At 42.6% G+C, this 12001-nt stretch overlaps 1 protein-coding gene and 1 long non-coding RNA gene across 2 annotated transcripts in view; both read right to left on the reverse strand.

The window, feature by feature from the left end:
- The window catches only part of LOC112075668 (collagen alpha-1(XI) chain-like), a 9825-nt gene extending 6373 nt beyond the window's left edge, over positions 1-3452 (reverse strand). The window contains exons 1-4 of the mRNA XM_070441006.1: positions 3420-3452; positions 3013-3096; positions 2616-2669; positions 2377-2484 (exon numbers count right to left, since the gene is read on the reverse strand). Coding sequence (XP_070297107.1) covers positions 2377-2484; positions 2616-2669; positions 3013-3096; positions 3420-3452 — 279 coding nt within the window. The remainder of the gene's footprint in view (positions 1-2376; positions 2485-2615; positions 2670-3012; positions 3097-3419) is intronic.
- Positions 3453-9926: 6474 nt separating this feature from the next.
- On the reverse strand, positions 9927-11959 carry LOC112075669 (uncharacterized). Its single transcript, XR_002895025.2, has 4 exons — positions 11912-11959; positions 10910-10963; positions 10403-10447; positions 9927-9953 (listed from the first exon to the last, which is right to left on the reverse strand). It is a non-coding gene; the product is annotated as an uncharacterized lncRNA (long non-coding RNA).
- Between the last annotated feature and the right edge of the window lie 42 nt (positions 11960-12001).

The following is a 12001-nucleotide window of genomic DNA, read 5'->3' on the forward strand; positions in this document are numbered from 1 at the left end:
GAGACACAGACAGAGCACAACAGAGAGACAGCAGAGACACAGACAGAGACACAGACAGAGACACAGACAGAGCAGACACAGGACACACAGGACAGAGACACAGACAAGACAGACACGACGAGACACAGGACAGAGACAGACGACAGAGACAGAGACAGAGACAGACAGACAGACAGACAGACAGACAGACAGACAGGACGACAGACAGACAGAACAGACAGACAGACAGACAGACAGACAGACAGGACAGACAGACAGACAGACAGACAGACAGGACAGACAGACAGACAGACAGACAGACAGACAGACAGACAGACAGACAGACAGACAGACATGGAGAATTAGGTATGAGTCTACTAGTGAGCTGACAACAGCCTCTTTTTATTTTTTATTTTTTTTAATGGTGGATCAGCTTTAATTTGCGAACAGATTGTTGCTTCCATCAATGTAATTGTCTGCATCATTTCCAATCCCCCTTATATTTTGGGGGATATATATATCAGTATACAAACATACATACACATACATACCCTATATATATACACTATCGTTCAAAGGTTGGGGTCACTTAGAAAATGTCCTTGTTTTTGAAAGAAAATTCAAATAATGTCCATTAATATAACATCAATTGATCAGAAATACAGTGTAGACATTGTTAATGTTGTAAATGACTATTGTAGCTGGAAACTGCAGATGTTTTATGAAATATCTACATAGGCCTACAGAGGCCCATTTCAGCAACCATATCTATTTTGAGAAAACAGACGCCTCACAAGATCCTCAACTGGCCAGCGTAACTAATTAAATAGTACCCGCAAAATAACCAGTCTCAACGTCAACAGTTGAAGATGCGACTCCGGATGCTGGCCTTCTAGGCAGAGTTTCTCTGTCCAGTGTCTGTGTTCTTTGGCCATCTTAATCCTTACATTATTTTATAGCCGTTTCCAGCTACAATAGTCATTTAACAACATTAACAATGTCTACACTGTATTTTCTTGATCAATTTGATGTTATTTTAATGGGCAGAAAAATGCTTTTCTTTCAAAAACAAGGAATTTCTAAAGTGACCCCAAACTTTTGAACGTAGTGTATATATACATAAACATTCATATATGTACAAAAAATACACATACATATATTCACTTTTTAGAATATACCTTTATTATTCCCCGCAAACCTACCACCCTTCCCCCAATTGGAGTAAACTAATAAACAATAACACTTAGACTTCTACCTCAGTAATACAGTCTTATACACATTTACAGACACAATCTATTTTACAATAGTTATATTTTGTTTGTTTTTAGTACTTCCTCTATTTCTGATCCAGTTTGATTTCTATTTGTAACTGTGCTATTTCACAGCAGGCCTCTTATGAGTGATAAATGACAGAGTACAGTGCAACAGTCACATCAACTGAGAGGAACATCCATATTTTATGAGCCGGTAATGTACGGAGCACAGTGAGGTATGGAATGAAGGAAATTTTCTCCCCTTTATCAGTTTGGAAAATTATGACAAAAACATGCCATTGGAACACAGGAGTGATGGTTGCTGATAATGGGCCTCTGTACGCCTATGTAGATATTCCATAAAAAATCAGCCCTTTCCAGCTACAATAGTCATTTACAACATTAACAATGTCTACACTGTATTTCTGATCAATTTGATGTTATTTTATTGGGCAAAAAAAATWGCTTTTCTTTCAAGAACAAGAGACCCCAAACTTTTGAACGGTAGTGTATATATACATAAACATTCATATKCATACAAACATACACATACATATATGCATACATACATATARACARWTTTTTTTTGAATATACCTTTATTATTCCCCGCAAACTCTACCACCCCTCCCCCGATTGGAGTAAACTAATAAWCAATAACACTTTGGATTCTACTTCCGGCTTATACATACTATACACATTTTACAGACACAATCTATTTTACAATAGTTATATTTTGTTTGTTTTTAGCTTCCTCTATTTCTGATGTCCATCCAGTTTGATTTCTATTTGTAACTGTGCTATTTCACCGCAGGCCTCTTATGAGGTGATAAATCACAGAATACAGTACAACAGTCACATCAACTGAGAGGAACATCCATATTTTATGAGCGGTAATGTACGGAGCACAGTGAGGTATGGAATGAGGAATTTTTTTCTCCTCTTTATCAGTTTGGAAATTTGTGGGAAGGATAAATCCCTTGAGGTGAGGTGACATATCTCATTTCTGAGAGGGTCCTGGAGGAGACATGTATGATCTTCTATAGATTGCTTTTATGATGATAATAATGATAGTGTTGAAGATGATGATGATGATGATGGTGGTGGTGAAGATGATTCACTGAAGATGAACACGACGGACTGACCTTGGATCCCTCCTTGCCTGCTGCTCCGGGTAAACCCGTCTCTCCAGGGGGTCCTGGTGACCCAGGGTGTCCTCTGTCGCCGTTAGGCCCAGTCTCACCAGATTTACCCTAACGACAACCKCAGAGACAAAACAAGACAGGAGTTCTCATTACCCCACAGCTCTCATTTATACGTTTGATTTTCATTGTGTCACAAAAGAACTACAAATGTAGTTCTAATCACTTATTGGATAACTCACCTGTGGTCCGATCACACCCGTTGGCCCATGTGGACCAGTCTTGCCTTGGAAGCCCTGAGAGAGGAGAGATGACAGGTGAGAAAACAGAAAGTGAAGCTGTGAACCAAAGCTAAGAGCTGAGAGAGAAAGAGCCAGCCTGACAGAGAGTGAAAGAGAGAGAGAAAGAGAAAGAGAGAGAGAGTTGTTTATGGATAGGATTAGTAGCCTTCAATATGTAGCTCACTSTAGCACTTCAGTAATTCAGCATCCAAGCCACAGCTTTTGTCTTGCTTGTTGTTGTGGTGTTATTAGGTGTCTTGATGTGTGTTGTAATCTATGTCCATATTTGGACAACGGCAAAAAAGTAACTAACAATCACATAATTCCTGGGTCATCATAGAATCTCAGTTTAACTCACTGGCTCCCCTCGCTGTCCTGGATGACCTGGTAGTCCGTCTTTTCCTGCCGCTCCCTGAAAAATAATATTGCACTTTTGATTAGCCTAGACACACATACACACTAGATAGAGATAAKACAGTACAGACAGACACAACGTAAGACTGGAATGAAAAACAGAAACATGTTAAACAATGCAGGGGCTCCCGAGTGGCTCCCGTCACTACAGACCCTGGTTCGTTTCCAGGCTGTACAACAACCTGCCGTGATTGGGAGTCCCATAGGGCGGCGCACAATTGGCCCAGCGTCGTCCAGGTTAGGGATTGGCCAGGGTAGGCCGTTATTGTAAATAACAATTTGTTCNCCAGTCTCACCAGATTTACCCTAACGACAACCACAGAGACAAAACAAGACAGGAGTTCTCATTACCCCACAGCTCTCATTTATACGTTTGATTTTCATTGTGTCACAAAAGAACTACAAATGTAGTTCTAATCACTTATTGGATAACTCACCTGTGGTCCGATCACACCCGTTGGCCCATGTGGACCAGTCTTGCCTTGGAAGCCCTGAGAGAGGAGAGATGACAGGTGAGAAAACAGAAAGTGAAGCTGTGAACCAAAGCTAAGAGCTGAGAGAGAAAGAGCCAGCCTGACAGAGAGTGAAAGAGAGAGAGAAAGAGAAAGAGAGAGAGAGTTGTTTATGGATAGGATTAGTAGCCTTCAATATGTAGCTCACTSTAGCACTTCAGTAATTCAGCATCCAAGCCACAGCTTTTGTCTTGCTTGTTGTTGTGGTGTTATTAGGTGTCTTGATGTGTGTTGTAATCTATGTCCATATTTGGACAACGGCAAAAAAGTAACTAACAATCACATAATTCCTGGGTCATCATAGAATCTCAGTTTAACTCACTGGCTCCCCTCGCTGTCCTGGATGACCTGGTAGTCCGTCTTTTCCTGCCGCTCCCTGAAAAATAATATTGCACTTTTGATTAGCCTAGACACACATACACACTAGATAGAGATAAKACAGTACAGACAGACACAACGTAAGACTGGAATGAAAAACAGAAACATGTTAAACAATGCAGGGGCTCCCGAGTGGCTCCCGTCACTACAGACCCTGGTTCGTTTCCAGGCTGTACAACAACCTGCCGTGATTGGGAGTCCCATAGGGCGGCGCACAATTGGCCCAGCGTCGTCCAGGTTAGGGATTGGCCAGGGTAGGCCGTTATTGTAAATAACAATTTGTTCTTAACTGACTTGTCTAGTTAAATKAAGCTTAAATAAATAAAAAAAATAAAAAGCTGCTTGTCATTTGACACATCACACTTACATTAGGTCCCTTAGGTCCTGCCTCGCCGTTCCTTCCCTGTGGTCCTTGGGGTCCCTGTACGATCAACCAGACAACACAAAGACTCAATCCAGTTGACTATCTTTACCAGTAGGTATCGTACACTGTTATGTATCTGTGAAGCATAATGATGCTTTTTCCTAGCAGGGTGTATCATTGTAATATTATCATCCTATGCTAGCTATTATTAGATATGCTATTATTAGCTGTGTTATATTATAGCTCAACTCTGGGGTTTGAAGGTTATGTGTCAGACTGAAGCTTACCTGGTCTCCAGTGGATCCTGGTGGGCCTTCGTGTCCAGAGGTGCCCTGATTGGTGGATCATGTAGAAGGTGGAGGATTGGGATAGAGAGAAACACAGTTATTGAGCCTGTTGGTCTATTCATTTTATGAAAATATATTTTTTTACCATTGTTAATCATTTCATTGGTGGTCTTTTGAAAGGACTCCTGAAATAACTCATTTCAGTTTCAAACATGTAGCTGCAGAGTATTGTAAGTAGTATCTCTTTGCACCAGATGGCATGGCATGCTGTGCTGAACAGTAACACTTACAACAGCGCCTGTTCCTACTCTCGTTATGAGACAGCTGTGCACTGGCCTAAACCCACCTTGTCGCCTGACTTTCCTGTTGGTCCTCGTGCTCCTCTCCCCCCTCTGGCACCCTATAAAAAAAACAACATCAATATAATCCTCCTTATGACAACACAACTCATCCATAGGAGAAGGATAAATGACAAGGGGTGAATGAGAGTTCCTATGACGTAAATCAGTGGTCGCCAACCGGTCTGGTTTTCTGTAAAAAAACAACAACGATGAAGCCTTGCGTTCCTATTTTTCTTAAAATGAGTTTAATGCTGGTGGTAGGTGTACTTATTCAGCAGCCGGTGCCGGAAAGGCAAAGTGTTCCCATTTTGAACCATGTCTGAAGTAGAACTCCACTACCGGCAGGCCCACGAGAGCAAAATCAATAAAAAGGCCTAGCGCTGGCCAATCAGATCGCTCGAGATCACTGTGTCTGCACAGTTTTCCTGCGCCATAGGCTGTCAAAAGAAGCCTCGAACGCACAGCAAGTTGATAATGTGAGATTTCTAAACATTTAAAACCATGGCTTAGAGATAGGCTCACAAATACAGCAAAGAGCTGCTGTTTTTATGAAGTAATTATGTTTAAGTTGTTATTCAGGACTTTTCAACACTTTTAAAGCCATTAAAAAAATGCTAACCATCAAGATGCAGTAAAATAAATGTATAAATATTAAATGATTAATGCTCACTCAGCTGCTGCCTCACAAGTAATACAACAAATTGATTACTGCCAATGTGATCATATACCTACAATTTAGAAATATAATTTCTAAATAGGTCTGAGAAGAACAACATTGACAGGGCAATTCAAGCATAGTGATAACGTATGGGCCTATAGCCTTACTGCACAAACCTTCACTGCTACAGAACTGCCTTTTAATTGGTCCAATGTTGCTAGGCTTATGTTTTCTTAAGTATTTTTATCTTCTGTTTCTGTAGCGTAGGTCTCGGCTTCGCATTTTGATCTAGAAAGTGCATCTGGACTCAGAAACAAGTTTGATGACCACTGATTTGTAAATGAATGGTGTGCAATGTCAGTTGGTGAGAAAACCGTGACTCACACCTCACCATAGGTCTCAATGCAATAGAGATTCAAACAGACTTAAATGCTGTAAGACCAGAGGAGAAATCTAAAACTTCACATAGGACCTCTCTGACCCCCAGTTCCTGCTTGACCAGATGGACCCTGCAGAAGAGAAATCCAGCATTATTAGCGAATCAGTTGCTATCAGTGAAAAAACAGCTACAGGCAGTTCACCAATCTTTTGGGATGGTTAGAGGAGCATTACAGCTAGAGGGTTTATGGCGTTCAATATGGTTCAATACGGTTCAGTACGGTTCAATACAGGTCCTTGTTCTCAACCCGTCTTCCTTTCTCTCCCAGAGAACCCCGGCAGCAAAACCAGGGAACCCCACGGATCCCTGGAGAACCACACAAGAGGTTAACCATCTACAGCCTTACATTAATCATGGCATCAACCACACAATTATTAACTAAAATAATTAACCACAGCAATCGAATTAAGCTAAATCTAACCATAGTCAAACTTCAACACAGAGCTGAGCCTCCAATACTGACGTCCTACTTCTAACTCTCAGAGCAGCACTCGCACGCGCCTAAACCCTTACACCAGGTGGCGTATGTCTCCTCTTATCTATATTGCAACCAGCCTATGATATAAGAGAGATAAAGACAAGAGGCAATAAAGAGATAAACCTATTTATAATCAGCAACAGATTAATGTCTTATGCTTTATAAATTTTTGTACCTTGGTACACTCATGAGCTTGAGACCACAAAGGATCTGATTACTACACTACTATCAATGGCTGTTCTTCTAAAAGACTCTTTACTAACACACGAGTGTGATACAAACAAAATGATTTAAAAGTACTGCGTGTAAACATTTGCTGAAATGGTTTTCACCTCTGTGGGTCCCTACTGTCTATCGCTGGTCTTAATCCCGAGCCACCACATGCACCGCATCACCCTTTTACCCATGAGGAAGGTCACCTACGGAGAGAACAAGAGCAACAATGAGTAGACTCAGAGCAGATGAAAATATGAGAAGATTATATCAGCGTAATGCAAAACAGTAGTGCGCATGCAAGCACTCCATCATTATGGTTGTAGACTGGCAATTTCACTTGCACAAACAGAACCATAGGAAACAAATCTGTTGGAGTGAGTTCCATATATAATAGTGTTAAATGCAATACTTAGTGTGAACCACGCCGTCGGTTTGGTCAGACAATGCGTGTTCATTTCTAATTTTACAACACTGTTATTATACATGAGTCCAAGTCGCGTAACACCGCTGTATACACTGCTATTAATAATTCGTCCATTACATCATAGACAATGTAATCCAACAAACAATTTAACCTCACAAAACATATTGCATAACCGATGAGTACACGCCATAAGCAAGTATGAAATATTTCTTTGCGTAGCTAAGTTCAACTGAAATAGATTGCCCGTGCCTATACCACTGTGACGACACATCAAACAGCGAAATGGCCCCGCCCAGACGCACTCGCAACCGTCTCGCACTACCTAGCCTGCGGGGTCTCCGATCTTATCATTGAGTCTCACTATGAAATAAACAGCCCGCTCCTCGTTAGACCCGCTCCGCGCTCCATCACCACCTCACTGTGACCCTCCGTTAACTTTCTACCCTTACACCACGACAACATACACACACCCATAACATCCAACATAGAGAGATCCAGAAGTGACGACCGATATGCAGCATCAGTATGCAACGAGCAGAAGAGATGCAGATCAGGACGCAGTGCAGAGCCGTAAATGATCAGACAGGATGAGGATCCTAACAAGAAAATGTCGGATGAGAGCAGATCGGAGAGCACAGCATGCACGCGATGAAGAGAGACAATCAAGGACACGGCCAGAGCGATAAGAAGAGATGACCGAGATGGAGATGACGACAGAGATCCGACATTAATGAGCGTAGCGAGCAGTTACGGCAAGTACAAATCCATTAGAGAGCAATCACCAGATCATTGAGTGAGAAGAGAGAAGAGCGTGCACGATCAGCACCAGAGAGTATGACACGTGACGCGATTGATTCAGAAGCAATTGAGAGATGGTAGAGAAGTAGTATTCCAACGAGAATGTGACCGTGCATTGCAGACCCCCGAGAGTAGCACAGCAAATCCGACGTCCGACGTCATCAGACGGTATGGTAATTGATAGCATAGAAGATGCAAGCTCATCGTCATTGTCCAGTCAGAAAGAAGAACAGACTAGCGTCAGATGCCATGATGATAAGAAAGCATAGGGTCTAGACTACTACATACTTGAGGATCCTCCAATTCATCATTCCACTAACAATTATTAGAATACCCTTACTATTCGTTCAAGTACAATGCAGTAAGACAGCGTCTTGATCTGAAAGCGTGTGTGAGTAAGGTTCTTGGCGTTCCAGAGTTCAGAACTGCACTACCCTGCACCTGTTGTGTGTTCCGTTCTCACCATATGGTGTAGGGCCCTAGTGTGCACCTATCCCGAACGCCGGGGAGAGCCCATCGTGTTCACTCCGGTGCAATACCAGTGGATCTCGGCAAGAGAGAAGGTGAGATCCAGAAAGATGTTCTAGAGTGCATTCGACAAGCATGATCTCAAACATAATCCACAGTACTGGATGATCTGGACAGAGTGTGGTTCTGTTCTGATCTATAATAAAATCTCTATGGGGGATGTCATAACTCCTAAAAACCATAAGAGAGTAGAAATGCGATGACCGTACAAAGCATCTATCAGTGAGACAACTGGTAGCTTTTTGGAACAGTGAGAGTAAGTCACGTCTATGTCTTCTAGTGTTGTACCACCTATGCCTCAAGCGAGCTACAAATGACTCTTTTCCCAACACTTTTCCTTCCCTTCCCTTAACTCCCTCAGACCTGTCTGACACTCACTATTCTTTGTAGCTCGCCAGTGTTCTGGTGTGTGTGAGTAACGTGAGTATGCACATGTCATTAGACAATGTTCAAGCAAGATAGAGCCAAGGTGCAGTATTCACAGTGCCACGAATGATGCAGCTGCGAACTATACCACCACATTACAGTAAGGTAAATACCGTCATGTGATCTGCACTTATCTCTCAGTACACGTTTCTAGAGGCATATATAAGAGTTACATCAAGCGAGAGCAGTGCGAATGGAGCTGTTTCGTTACTCTAAAATCGCGATGGTTTGTATTGTATGTTTTACGTGCTGATCAGACATTATTATGAAGAAAACACCGGAATTGAGTGTGGACAGATTGCGCAGTATTTAGTGAACGTTGATGAAGTGAGACTCTTGTTGCAGTGTCGTCTTGTAACGCGTTGATCAGTGTGCTCCGTGCTATGTGTGACCAGTATGTACCTATCGCTTGTATATACTATACCAAACTTGCAGATGATGGTCAGCTTGCGCGTTACTTTGAGACGAAGAACAGATGTAGCACTATTGCAGTGATCTATAGTGGTGGCCCGTGAGGATATTCCCGGTCGGGAATTTACTTTGTGTGAGCAAGCATCCCCCAGCCATGATGCAACACGCCCGACCGATCCTCAGCAAACACAATTTGAATTCCATGTGCATACGCTAAATTCACAACACGCGCATATACACGAGTAACAACACACACACATCCACAACCACACCCACACACACAAACACACCTACCACAATCCACCCCCCAACAATAAACAGTTCCTCTCTTATCCAACATTGTCATTTCTACTGTCAATCAAACGTTATTCCCACTGTCATTGGATCTCCTCCTAAGAATACACCTGCTCTCTCTGAACCTGTCAACTGTCAATCACACACTCACACACACTCCCACAACATGTCCACCACAGGTAGAAGAGTTGAAATGTCTGAGGGAATGGCTATCTCTCTCACCATTGACCTTTGAGGACATTTAACAGTAACCATTACATCGCATCTGACTCACCTTTGACACCGCGAGGTCCCTGGTATAACCAACAGGCCCTTGGGTTCCAGGCAAAACCTGTACGACAAAACAACATCAGGATTCATCTGTCTGAAAAGCACTATCCATTATACAGATGCTAGTGAGCAATTGTGTTGGGCTAATGTAGTCAAATCACACAATGGCAATGAGTGCTTTTGACTGGACAATGACGATGAGTGCACTTTATGATCAATACCATACCGCTGATGAGCGGAGTAACGGGCATTGCATGTGACTGCGCAATGACGATGGCATTGTTCAAATACAATGTTGAAAAGGATGAGTCAACGGGAGTGCTGATGATGACGGCGAGCTAACGTGGACGAACATGATCGGAGTGGAAGGGAGTGTCCGATGACGACGCATTCAACGAATGTGAGGTGAGAATTATGATGKGTGAACGTGATTGGATAATATGGATGTTTATATGACAGCACCGTGGTATGATGACCCAGGCAGGTCTAACGGGCTGTACTGTAACTCACATTGAGCCCCTTCTCTCCTGGAGGGCCTTCTCTTCCTGGATGGCCCTGCACACATTSAACAGACATAGCATATTAGAAGTCTTATTATAAGACATTATAAAGGCTCACACATGTTTATAACAAGTAATAGAGCATTGTACCAGCCGSCGGTACCTTACTATTAGAACTCTCCACAGATCTCCAYGTCTGTTCAGAAACAATCAATGGAGCTTGATGGACAGTGCAAAGCAAAGTGAATACAGCACAATGTATAGAGGGACTTGGAGGGTGTTGTGTCTGTAGAACATGACAGTACACACGAAACATAAGCCCTGTTTACTATTACGTAATGTGGATGTAAGTTTAGCAAAGCCCTTTTGTAAACAGATCCTTCATTCATAGAGCTAATTGAAATACTGCGTTGGAGAACTTTCCTAATGCCTTCTGTTCTCCCCTGCTGGTGGAGAAGAGGTAATGCACCCTGGTAAGGTCAGCGCTGCTGAGGAAGAATCAGATGGATGTACTTACAGTAGGGCCATCGATACCAGAGAGTCCCTGCAGCCCACCGTTCCCCTGGGGACCCTGTGGGGGACAGAGACAGATCATGAGTGGTGAAACTTACTGTATATACAAATCAATCACYAGGGTAACAACCAGACTACAACAATGTGATACAGGGTAWATGTGTTTTTGACTATGAACAGCCTCTATTGCAGCCATACTCAACCGGTGGCTACCGACTTWAAAAATAAGTAATTTTAAAAACGCGGGCTTTCAATTTATTAATGTGGTTGAGAGRTGTAACAGTAGAATGTACAAGGTGCCATTTTGAAATGTGGTAGTATATGGGAAGTTTTCCTCTTYTMWRYTRKWWRYARYYKKYWRAMAGATTTTTCTAACATGTCAGTAATGTACAGTTGATCAACTAGCCCATGTTAGCTAGGTAGGTATGTTAGGCTAACCAGCGATATAAATCTTGTAGTTATCATGGACAGATGATATGCTCATGGSGGCCCCCATGGATTTTGTTGACACAAAATTGAAYGAAATTAGCTTTAAAACTGCACCATTTTCTCTCCGCTCCATGACAAAATGTGTAGAAGAATTYCAGGGAAATTTAGTTAAGAACTGCTAAATGTTKTTTCTGCCAACAAGAMGAGAGTGAACAGTCTGGGGTCATGTGGGTCACGACTCACGAGGTGGGGGTTTGTTACTACGCCGATGAAGACAATATRCKTCCGGACCTTTACCACCTAGGAAATAGAAGTTGAGTAGCCCTGCTATAGTGTGAGMAGGCTGTGGTGTGTGATAGCACAGCACTGACTACCTGCCTGCCTGTGTGTGTGTTCCAGTGTGTGTTTCCTGGATATTAATTTCCTGTCTAGTGTCCTCTGTAATCTGAATGGGAGCCAGGAGTGGCTGGTACTGGGTCACAACGTTCAAGGCCAGCCTRCCCTGGGGYGRGGAGCTGATAGAGGTCACAAGATCAGGTCTTTAAATCTGAAATGAAGAGAGATGCATGGTGCCTACCTTCTCTCCTGGCAGGCCGATGGGACCCTGAGAACCAGGAAGGCCCTGGACCAGAACAAAGCATTAATCAGGTTAATGTGTGTGTGTGTG

Source organism: Salvelinus sp. IW2-2015, unplaced genomic scaffold (assembly GCF_002910315.2).
Source record: "Salvelinus sp. IW2-2015 unplaced genomic scaffold, ASM291031v2 Un_scaffold3331, whole genome shotgun sequence".
Taxonomy (NCBI): Eukaryota; Metazoa; Chordata; class Actinopteri; order Salmoniformes; family Salmonidae; genus Salvelinus; species Salvelinus sp. IW2-2015.